Raw genomic sequence first — 12,676 nt, 5'->3', positions numbered from 1 at the left:
GAACATCTACAGAGCTGGCCAAATTATCAATATGAAAGTTTTATTAATATTAAAGATAAATTTGAAATCATGGAATTATAGATGAAAGTATGGCATAGTAAATCCTATCAAAATTTGTTACTAAAGTTAAAATGTCATTATTTTATTAGGTTGTATCAGAAGTTTTTATATTTTGGTATAAACAATAAGTGTCTACGGGATCATCTGTGATATTTTATTCATAGAATATTACCTACAGCCTTTTAACATACGATGCATTTACAATATATATTATGAAACACTCTTCTGTTGAAATATATAAAAATCTCAATTATTGGTTTTCCCTTCTTGTTTATTATGGTATACGTAATTATCTTTCCATAAAAATGTTCTGAAAATAATATGAGACGGCTGTGATATAATTTGTTTCTTTGAAAAAGTAAGATTTTATAGTTTTATTTAAAAAGTTAAAGGGAGGTTGGGCAGGTTACTTGCTCTGTGGTGTGAACATAAAAATAATGTTTCCAACACATGTTTCCAAAGGTAATTTTTATAATTACAATTGATTTATAATATTCCAGAGAAAAGATGAGAATATGTGATTCTTTGTAATATAATATAATATAATATAATATAATATAATATAATATAATATAATATAATATAATATAATATAATATAATATAATATAATATAATATAAATAGCCTCTGAGCGTTCCGATATCTCAAGGGCTGCCACAAAGAAGAGGGAATCAAACTATTCTCCAAAGCACCTGAGGGTAAGATAAGAAGCAATGGGTAGAAACTAATCAAGGAGAGAAGCAACTTAGAAATGAGGAAAAATTTCCTGATAATTAGAACAATTAATCAGTGGAACAACTTGCCTCCAGAAGTTGTGAATGCTCCAACATTGAACGTTTTTAAGAAGTTGTTGGATAACCATTTGTCTGAAGTGGTGTAGGGTTTCCTGCCTAAGCAGGGGGTTGGACTAGAAGACCTTCAAGATCCCTTCCAACTCTGTTATTCTATTCTACAACTAATTATCTTATAGACATGAAAAGCTGATCTAACCTTGGAAGCTCTGAATGAGATGCAGAAAATGAGGGGCCAGAGATCCTGAAGGATACTATCCTGTCCACTCTGACCTAGGCTATTATATTGATATCATAGAACTGTCCATTTTTTTTTGCCTGGCTTTCATGAAGATGTAACAGCTTCTTCCGGGCATTTCTTAACATGCTAAAATTGACTCCCATGTTTATCATTAACAATTTGTTAATTTAAAGTAAATACATGTGTAAATAAATCTAACAATCATTTCCAAGTTGCCCACTCAGAAATTGTCAAAACTTTACAGTATTGTGGCATTTTGTGGGTGTTCAGCTGCGTAGTATACACAATACTAAATTGTGGATAACATCTCCGTAATCGTGGGAAGACCAAAACAGCCAAGGCTTGGTCCTGAGATGGAAATAACATGGATCTGCTATCACATAGCAGTTGTAATTCCTGAATTGTAACAAAATAGCTGCAGGAACTCATTGCACTCATTTAGTCACTGTCAATGACAACTGTAAACATGAAACTCTTCCTTGAATTTAATTGTGCATAGTTATATTGAGTAATAACAGGTCAAAGGAGGCTGGCTTTCTTAGAGGCAATGCTTTTAAACCAGTCAGGAGATAAAAGTCCTGGTGGAGGCCATCTGCTTGGTGTAATTGTGGTTTGAAAGGCATCACTTCAGAACCATAGTTACAATAAAAAGCTTGACCTCTGCCAAAGTATTTGAGGACAGGTAAGATGCTGTAGGAAGTGGAGACGTCAGCCTTCCGTTTCAGAGCCTCAGACTGATTGGATTCAAGTCAGCTTTTATCACAGTCTTTCTTGACTCAAAAGAGTTTCGACTGCCGAACATGAAGCTCACTCAATTTCCCATTCATTTACTAGCCAGAGACTTGGGTTCAAAATAAATGCTTCTGGACAAATTCTTCATTTATGGTTACTTCAAATAGATTTGGAGAGTGTGCAGGAAGTCTCAACCATCATATTTGCTATCACAAGTATTTGAAATGAGATTTCAGAGCCCATATGTTGAAGAAAGTATATTGATATACTTTGAAATACTAAAAGTAAAGGAAATCTTCTCACTTAAGAAGAACACAATCAAGATTGCTCTTCTTGGTGGTTTCACTTAAAACTAAATTGATTCCAATAGAGGGCAGTAGTGTTGCACTGGACAGCAATGAGACATTACCTTGAAGAAATGTTTTACACACACACACATTCACTTTTACATAAATTAATTCCTTCAGGTAGAAAAATAATTAACTAATAGAGTTAATTCAGAATAAAACAATATTCCTACATCTATACAGAATAAGAAGGATTTTGTCAGGTAGTCTGTATTTTAAATATCCTTTTGAAAAAGAGAGATATTCTAGCTCTGCATGAAGGTAATAAATGTCTGGGACGGGAGATGTTATTCTTGAAGATCCCCATAATCCAAAAACAAACTTGCGGGTTTTGAATATTCATTTTTAATGCATTTCAAATATTTATTTGCCAAAACTGTTTGCCAAAAGTATCCTGTCTTTGATTTTTGCTAGATTCTAATCCAGTAAACTACTTAAATCTGATTGCACTGTGACTAACTCAAACACATGGTTTTGAGTATTCCTGTCCAGCATAACAAAGAGGATAAAATTGAACAAAAACTGCTGCTATTTACTTACGTAGCATGTGTCAAATCCAGAAGATTAGTTCTTATAAGAACAAATCTGTCACTCTTTCTTTTTTTAAAAAAATCCACTTACTGTGAATATCGCAACAAAGTTTTTTTAAAAAAAAATCTTCCATTTAATTAATGAACAGTAGAGCTGTGCAATGTGGAGATATTTTGGAATATGAACATAAGTGCAAGAGCAACTTTAATTTATTTCAGCCTTTTGCCTGAAACTTCTGCTTTTTTAGTGAGTCATCTGTTTAAAGCAGCCATTTCTTTGTTTCAAGCTGAAATAGAAGCCTGAAAAAGGATGTAGCTATTTTAAAGAGGTTTTATGCGCCTGCTTCTTTGAATTCTGAAAAATATCTTTTGTGTCATTTACAAAGGATGTATATAGCACTAAAGACAGTGATTTTTAACTCATGCAACATCTACTTTTTTACAGTTTTATTAGTTTACAGTATAAAATACAAAAATACAAAAGTGAATAGTAGGAAAACTAAGAGGAAAAAGGGAAATGAGAAGTGTAGGGAAAAAAGGAGAAAAGGGAATAAAAGACATTGAGGTCTAACTCCCTCTGGTGTTAACATCAAATCTCAACTTTTTAGTTTTACATAATAGTATAAAGTAGCCATTTCTGTAACAACTAATCTATCTAATCAATAAACCTAAAATTGAAGATTCATTTTTTTTCATCTCAAGCACAAAGTCCAGAAGCGGTTTCCAAGTAGAAAGAAAAGTGCAAAAGTGTTTTTTTTTTTCCTTTGATCAAAGCAATCAATTTAGCCATCTCTGCTAATTCCATCAACTTTTGCAGCCATTCCTCCATTGTGGAAATCGAAATGTCATTCCATCTTTGTTAATTCATGCAATATCTCTTTTATACAGAATGAAGCTAGTTTATCTATAAATACTGGTTCAGTGATTGGAGGATTGCTCTGGATTTCAGCCTGATCTTTTCCACATTAATTGAAAATGAGACTCCGAACCTGGGATTCTATTATTAAAAGTAGACAGTGATGATTATGTGGTAGCTATTTCACCATTAAAGCTACACAGTTATGTGGAATTGTAATATAATTTTGGTTTCAAGAAGATAAAGATCTCGTGCAAATTTCAGATGAAAGAATGTCATCTAAACATATTTATTTATATTTGTTCCTCCTGTCTCCTTGTAGATGGATTTATATAAAAAAGTCCCTGTAGTTACTTTGCAAATTATAATAATCTGGGACAGAAAACTTTCTTTTAAATATCATTTCCCAAAGCATGGAAATTTACAATTGCATAATATTGAAAGCTTCTGGAGACTGTCTTCCATCAGCTTAAAGGACTGACTTTTATAGCAATCAAGAGCCTTACATGAGATCACAAATAGGCAAAGAAGATAACGTAAGTAAACAAATAAATCAACTTAATAAGGAACTAAGGACAATTTATACTGAAAACAGTGATGAGGCTCTTGTAGTATTCTTTACCAGAAACTATCAAAAGGCCATAGAACACTAAACAACATTGACATGACAGCAACAATGTGATGAGGGGACAAAAGCCAGGAAATGTAGGAACTGGAGGATAATTAAACTGATGATAGTAAAATATCCGATTGGGGCTGCAACTAGATGGCAATGAAGTACTGTAATCTTTGTACTGTCCACTAGGATGTTTACAACCCAAATCTTGTAGCGGTGTAGCAACTTAAGAGGAAAATGAAAATTCTGTTCAGTATAGGAGGACCAAAATTGACATTAGATGTATCTCCATAGAATTTGCCTTTGGTATCATTTTTCTTGCATTTTGCTAGTGCTTCCAATTATTCATGTTTTTTTAAAAAACTTCCATCTTCACAAATGACTAGTCTCTAATTATAAAGAGCCAAACTCTAATGACAGTCATAAGAGTTTTATGAGCATAGGAAAGACCTGATAAATAGCCTTATTGATGGTGCAATACATCCTTCACATGGATTTATAGTTATTTCAGAGCTGATTAGGTTGCCCAATTTCTGTGGATGATTAAAAATAATTTTGTATGGAAATGAAAAATCTAGATTAAGAAGTAAATGCTATTGCTCAAAGGCATGTATTTTTTTTTCTTTTTACTTTGTTTCCAAGAGTGGTCATCATCATTAAATGAACTCAGCATATATAAATGGTATGATTTATTACAAAGGAACAGCTGCTCATGTGTTCTGCCCTCTTTTCATATGAGAAATGTTCAGCATGAAAGAGAGTTAATTAGGCTATTGATACAGTTAGCCAAATGTACATTGTTCCCAACATATATGAAGCCACTTTCCTCAAATCATAAGGAACATACATATTATAATGCGAGTTAATTTAAGAAGTAAAAATGTATTAAGATTAAGAGTTGGGTGCAAAAAAAAAAACCCCAACTCTGTTTATGCTTTTTCGCTTGAATTACTGACTTGATTCCTAGCCATATGGACCTTATTTCATGAATGTTGCATAATTGATTGAATATTTGTTAACAAGAACATGAAGTGTCAAAGTTTCTTGACTTATCCTTCCAAGTAATATTATGGAACATTTTAAAAGAACACTCTGATGTTCTAATCTGTATTTCTGAGGGGCTGTTTATATGTGATACCTATTTTGTTTTATTTTCTTAATAATGTTAGAATAAATTAATGGTTTATTTCAGTTGCAACTGGTGCAATGTCATTCAGATCCTGGAGAGGTAGATATTGAAACTACATGTTGATGCAGCAAATGTAGAAGGTAATACATGTGTACTGTGACACAAGAGAGGGAAAATTTAGCATGCAATTTAATATATCTCACTGAGCACAGAATAGCTTTGTAAGGTCACTACCTAAGAATGCAAACCTCAGTAAGTGCAGGACTAGACAAGTCTTCTCAACAACTGTCTTCTTAGCACTTTGCCCAATACTTTTTACCCTGAATAATATTTTTCCATGCTCAGTGTTTCCAATGTTTAAAAGACAAATTTCTCCTACGAACAATTTCCTTCTTTGCATTAATAAATAGTTACTAGAGATTGTGAGGCCTCCTACCACTGCCGTAAATTATCTCAAAGCATGCAGATCACATTAATAAAAATGACAAAATGTTCATCTCCATAGTAAAAGAAACTTGGAGAAGACATTAAGTGTACCATAACACCCAACCTCGCTACTCTATCTTTTAGTATGCAGGTGTCAAACCTGCGGCATCACATTGCCATCAAAATGCCTGCATACTAAAAGATAGAGTAGCAAGGTTGGGTGTTATGGGGTGGGCATGGCCGGCACGTGACACATCCAGCCCCTGGGCCGCCAGTTTAACACCCCTGTAATTTAGCATATCATCATGGTGTGTCTCTTAACCCAATAGAGACTGAGATCTGCATAGGTAGCAATCAAGATATGGGCCTCATTGGAGCATTTCAGTTGAAAGTTGTCCTTTATATGATGCAATATATTTACAATATAAATGTTTATTTGAAAGTACATCATTGTACAACCTTAGATTATTCACATTTCATGTGGCTTTCATACTGAATATAAAATATCATTTGGTGAGCTAAGCTAGCAATCATATTTCTATAAGGAATACTGTGGGAAAGTTCCACTTTAAACCCAGAAGTTTATTGCCAGTTTGGGACAGGCTTTTATCTGTTGCAATCTTGTGGTATATCTGAAAAAACTGGTCCTCCATGTGTGTTAGCAAAGAAATAAACTTGCAAGTCATCCCTACATATTCAGGGGGTGAATCATCTCAGGAATAGAAGAAGTGCTTCTGGAAGATGCTGAGTGAGCTCTAGAACTTAACAGAGGTATAAACTAGATTCTAGTTCAGAAGTTATTTTAATTGCTATGATGCCCACATTTCTCTGTGCCAATTTTATCTTTCAAACAAACTCGTATGCTAAGTTAAGTTATAATGATTGGCCTAAAGTCATGAAGTCTAGTTCTGTAACTATAATATCAAACCATCTCTCTGGTTTACTTATGAATAAGAAATATATAACATATGAACCAATCCTTAGTACGCTGCAACATAGGCACTGTGCTCTAATTATTTCTTGTTGGTGCTATACCTGAGGGCAAGGATTTAGACAAAGAAAGTATGAAGTATTTATCAGATGAAGGCAGTAAATCAGTATGTCTTGATGCAACCGAACAGCCGAGTGTGTTACAAGTGAATTTCTAATTTATAGGTTGAATGCTTATAACGTATAGAACTTATAACAGTCACTATCCATTTTGAACACATATTGTGGGCTTTAAAGGAAGCTGCAATATCTTCTTCTGTTTTATACTGTATATACATAAACATAGCCCAGCTATACAATATTATCTGATATCATTATGTGCTATAACCACATCCTAATTATTATGATACCAGTGAGAATTGAGATATGATAAACTTTGCTATTATGGAATTCTCTGGTAATAATGTACCTTAAAAACAGGTTCAGAATGTCCTCTTCCCAATTTTCACAGTTTCCAGAACAGTGTTTCTTGACCTTAGCAACTTTAAATTGTGTGGAGTTTAAATCCCAGAATTCCCCTGCATCCTGACTAGGATACTTGGGAATTGAAGCTCACACATCTTAAAGTTGCCAGTGTTGGGGAAACATTATTCCAGGGGGGTCCTCGATCTTAAATCCTTTTGTTCAATATCTGGCCTCTTCACAACAGACTTTTCTTTAGTTGCAGCTGAATTCTTTTAAATCTTTGTTGTTTTCTTTAACTTCGCTGCATGGGTTAATATTGCCCATAATAGTTGTGTTTCTGCAGCAGAAGTGTTTGGGATATGACTTACATTTAAAACGTACTTTTAATCTGCTTAAGTATGCTAAAAATTATCCTTAGGGACTACAGTAAAATGCAGTTGTGTTTATTTGTAATTGCTACAAAATGGTTTACAGAATTGTTAGTGTCTTTTATTATGCCCTGCTACTGAAGTGCTTGCTTGTTAATTAGAGAAATTTCAGCTGTCATAGGCAGCAATTATAGCCTCCCGTATCTTTGCCTGTTATGAATAGTCAATGAGAGCTGATTAATATGCATGAATAGCAGTATATAGTGTGTGCATTGGACTAAAGCAGGAGAGAGGGAGGGTTGTATACCGTGAGAGGGCGTGTGTTAAGGAAGAAGGCAGAGCAGTGATCAGAGCATCTCCACTCCGAGCCCGTTCAGTTTCATCTGATTACCTTGTGTGTGCCAGAGGAGTATTTGCCTGCATGCTTGGAAACAACAACTTTCTGGCTCTCACAGCAAATAAGGAAGACTCTTTTCCTGAAACATGGGATGCAGCTTGTGCTCTCTTCAGAAGCAAGAAGAACAATACAAATTACTATATGAAGTTTGCCAGGTAAATCCTGCTTTTGCTTCCAATTGCAAGGATGAGGGTACATTATCCTGGTGATAACTAGTGATAGTGGTTGCTAGAACAGGGTGAAGGAATGAATAGGGAATTTTAATTGCATTTCCTCAGTGAGATTTCTTTCTTACTTCAATGGAAAGGTTTGGGCATCTTGTTTTGCAGTGTTCCTTCTGACAGAAGTTTAAATATTTGTTGAAATGCACAAACCAATCAATACACTGGGGAATGTTGTTCCCACCGGCAGGTTTTAAAAACGACCATCTCAGCCAGGTGAGCTTTCTGAACAACTTTGGAGTAACATGAATTATGATTGACAGACTACAAGGGGAGCTTTCTGTTTACCAATAATATTGTGGTATGTGTTTCTACAGGTCACGTGCATTAATTTACTTACCTACAGGGATCAGACCAATGACTGATGTCAGAGTCGCACATTGTGGGAAAGATGGCTCTGTAAATAAAATGAATAAATGTTTCCTCAAATACTTACCCAAGTTGTACTCTTAGATTCCAGAAATCTGTTGAGTCAGTGGTGGCTAGTTCTTTCAGAATTGCTTTTTGATAAAATTGCTTGGGAACCCAAGTTCTCAAGAAAGAGGAAACAAAGCTTTTAATAATAATTAATCCTTTCTGGGTCTTTTCTCTCTCTCCTTTTCACATTGCTTTCTCTGCCTGTTAAGTTCTTTCTGAAGTTCCTTCTTAAATATCCATTGCAACTTACTGTAGATTTGTACTCATGATAAAGGGAGATGCTGTCAAAGAAACCACAATTGTGAAAAGAAAAAGAGCCACTTGATAGCAGAAACTAGTTTTAACTTCTCTTTATAAAAAAAAAATATTTACAGGCTTTGACAGATCAAAACCTACCTTTAGAAATACAACTCATTTTCTGTACATAAGTAATGTGTGCACTGATTTTTATCTTACAAAGTAGTGTTTTTACAAAATGAAAACACTTAAGTAGTTTAGCAACAATGCTGCATGTATTGTTAAATACAGAATCTGGAGGGGTTTTTTTTTTAATGCTTGCCAGCAGAGGGTGTTATTGTAAATCATTGAGAAAGGTGATTTTTCATAGCAGTCACAATGTAGTGTATAAAATGGATCTGGTTCTATTGCTGACAGAAATAGAAAAGGAATAGAATTGCTTTTTAAACCCTCTTATGGATGTATTGCCTGTCCTGAACGATGCAATTAATCCAGAAATGATTTTGTAACTACAAACACGACATTGAGCTCACCATCAGGATGCTTTACACTAGCGGTCTATGTCCCTTTCATAAGCAGTTGCATTGTATATCTTACGTTTTACACTAAAGTAAGAATATTTTGCCTGTCATTCTGGCTTCAGAAGATAGAAAATATGGATTAATATAATGAAGCTTGCTCCTAATTTAGCGGACTTTGGATGCAGTAGACTAAATTTTCATTTTATATATTCTCTTGAAAATAAGAGAAATATCCATTGCATACAAATGATCTGGACAAGACTGTTAATTTTATCTTAATTTTATAACAGCCATGTGATGCAAATTGTTATTTGTACCAATTTCCATGATTTGTGTAGTAATATCATTATGCAAATTATGTAAACCATCATAATGACATCCTTCCATATTTAACGGACATTTGGGAATAGCGAATACCCTTTCTCCCAGACGGTATATTAAAAGAACTATTATTATTCTATTATTATGTATTTTGTGGTAGGTGGGATTTTTATCCTTTGGGATACATTAGAGTATCAAGTCCTTACATCACATGAGCAAAGTTATTTATTTACCTTACTTTTATAAAGCCACCCACTTGTAGAGTGATTCTGAGCAGTTTACAGGGTAATAAAGCCTCACATCACTAAATGAAATACTGAAGATATAAAACATAGACCACGCTGAGGAGAAAACACATCACTCATATATTTATATTTACACTTGGCCATGCATATGAATTTCCTGCTACAGGGATTTTTAAATCTATTACTCATATAATATCACAAACAATCTTCATCTTTGTCTGGCTATGAAACAATATTTTTCAATGCAACAGATTCTCCTTTCTATATAACTTTCTTATAAGTCTCTTATCTTAATTGGTTCCAGACAGTTGAGAGAACCTCTGGATAAGATTTGAGGAACTTGATGAGAAATGTGCTATGAAGGGTAAAAGTTGAGCTTTATGAGGAGCCAAGGTGGCGCAGTGGTTAAAAGCAGCACTGCAGGCTACTGCTAGATCAGCAGGTCAGCGGTTCAAATCTCACCGGCTCAGGGTTGACTCAGCCTTCCATCCTTCCGAGGTGGGTGAAATGAGGACCCAGATTGTTGGGGGCAATATGCTGACTCTCTGTAAACCGCTTAGAGAGGCCTGAAAGGCCTATGAAGCGGTATATAAGTCTACTGCTATTGCTATTGCTATTGCTATGTACAATAAATGACAATTCTCCCAAAGCAACAAATATAGTAATTTTTGCATTGTATTTTTTTTCCCAAAGTAACCTTTTCCCCAAGATTCCTCTCTTACCCTACACTCTTTATTTGTTGAGAAATATTACCATATTTTTCACTCCATAAGACACACTCCTGTTTTCAGCCTCCGCACGCCCCATTTACGGCCTCCACGCATCCCATTTTCAGCCTCTGCATGCCCCATTTTTGCACTATGCACGTTACATTTTTTGCCTTCGCACGCCCCATTTTTGGCCTATGCATGTCCCATTTTTGGCCTCCACATGTCCTGTTTCTGGCCTCCGTGCATCCCATTGTCAGCCCCTGCATGCCCCATTTTAGGCCTATGCAAGTCGCATTTTGGCCTTCGCACGCCCCATTTTTGGCCTCCTCATGTCCCATTTTTGGCCTCCACATGTCCTGTTTTCGACCTCTGCGCACCCCGTTTTCGGCTTCTCCAAATTTAATTTGCAGCCTTCCTGTTTTCTGCCTCTGTGCTCCCCAATTTCAGCCTCCATGTGTTCTGTTTTCAGTCTCTGCATGCCCCATTTTCAGCCTCCCTGTGTCCTGTTTTCGGCCTCCTTCGTGAAGGCCAAAAGTGGAGGCTGAAAATGGGATGCGCAGAGGCAGAAACTGGGGCACTCTGAGGCCGAAAACGGCCAAATGGTGGGGGGGTGAAGGGTGGGTGGGGCTTTGACAATATTCACTCCATAAGCCGCACAGACATTTACACCCACTTTTGGGAGACAAAAAAGGGCGTCTTGTGGAGCAAAAAATATGGTAGTTAAAATGAAGTGCTTTGGCTTCATCCATTTATAGTGTTACTTTTGAACCCTCTAAGTTGGTGGTTTAAGATAATAGTCTTGGGCCTTTTGATAAGCTTTAGTAGCATAACAAGCAATTTGTGTACTGCAAGTTAAAGGAATGCACAGGGTGAGAATAATGTCCTGTCCTTTGTTTAGAGTGCATTAATGTTTTTATTGTTAGAGTACAGGAATAATTCCTGCTCCCCAAGCTATTCAGCAGTTGTTAGGATGATTACAAACAGCCAACCTATGGTTCAAGCAAACCATTGTTAGACCAGTTATGAAAGAAAGGAAAAGAGAAGGAATACCTATTACTTTGGCATGTGGTCATCATATTCCAGGAGAAGAATTTTCTTCTCTCTCAAGTACAGTGTACTCCTTGAGCTTTCATGCGCTGCTGCAACTTTATCAAAACATTAGTGGGATGAGAAGAGTGTATTTTTACAGTTTCTCTAGTGGGTTGTGTGGAGGGTGGTTCACTACCAGAAAATTATTGGACATAAATCTTATCTGAAACAAGTGTAATCAAGTAGCATAAACTAATCATGTAAAGAAAAATGCAAACTAAAATAATAACTAGATGACATAATTTCAAAGTGAATAGCAATTGTTTATCTTTTTTTTTTTAAGAAACAGCGAATGAATCTTTGTGGGTGTGTAAAACCTAAAAGTGGAGATATTTTGATAAACTGTAATGAATTCATTTTATTTAATATTTTAGAACTGTTCAAGGTTGTGAACATTAGCATAGAAGGCAAAGCAGATAATAGACACCCTAGCACATTGTCATTAAATTGTAACATGGTGTATAAATACTACTTGCTTTTATGTTCATATGCAACAACATAAGTATTGCTTCAAAAAAGGAGGGCCTGTTTTGCGGGTCTCATGACCCTGTCGGTCTGGTCTCCATGGCGGATCCCGGAGGGGGAGATAGAGTTGCACCAGGGGAAACTAGTGCACATGGAGCCACACTGGCTGCAACTAGCTGTGTGGAGATTGAGCGGGAGCGCCTGAGGGAGGCTCACTTGTCACTGCGAGTGATTAGAACCATAGAGGCCTCACGTAGACAATCTACTATGAAGATCTATGGCTCCACCTGGGTTTCCTTTGTGGCCTGGTGTCAGGCAAACCAGGTGGTGCCCACCGGGGCCTTGGTTCCACAAGTCCTGGACTTTGTCCAGGATGGGTTGGATAAGGGGCTCTCCCAGGGCACCGTGTGCAGGCAGCTGGCTGCCCTTGCTACAATTTCCCTCACCCAACTACCTGTTGTTATTTGGGGGATCTCCAACTTGCATCCTCCTGTGGTCCATAGGTTCCCCATATGGAATCTCCCTACCGTGTTGCAGGCTTTCATGGCTGAACCCTTTGAG

At 36.1% G+C, this 12,676-nt stretch overlaps 1 protein-coding gene across 2 annotated transcripts in view; it reads left to right on the top strand.

Annotated features, from left to right (window-relative positions):
* Positions 1-12,676, top strand: part of PDZRN3 (PDZ domain containing ring finger 3) — a 215,967-nt gene that overhangs the window by 145,260 nt on the left and 58,031 nt on the right. Inside the window, exon 1 of one of the 2 annotated variants that reach the window (XM_087708889.1) lies at positions 7,861-8,044. The exons of the other annotated variant lie outside the window; for it this stretch is intronic. Coding sequence (XP_087565015.1) covers positions 7,976-8,044 — 69 coding nt within the window. The 5' untranslated portion in view covers positions 7,861-7,975. Of the gene's footprint in view, positions 1-7,860; positions 8,045-12,676 lie in introns of those variants that run through there. 2 annotated transcript variants of the gene reach the window in all.

Source organism: Thamnophis sirtalis, unplaced genomic scaffold (assembly GCF_051295495.1).
Source record: "Thamnophis sirtalis isolate CommonGarterSnake01/CBP01778 unplaced genomic scaffold, rThaSir2_p1.2 scaffold_3, whole genome shotgun sequence".
Lineage (NCBI taxonomy): Eukaryota > Metazoa > Chordata > Lepidosauria > Squamata > Natricidae > Thamnophis > Thamnophis sirtalis.
This window is presented reverse-complemented; position numbering and strand designations above follow the sequence as displayed.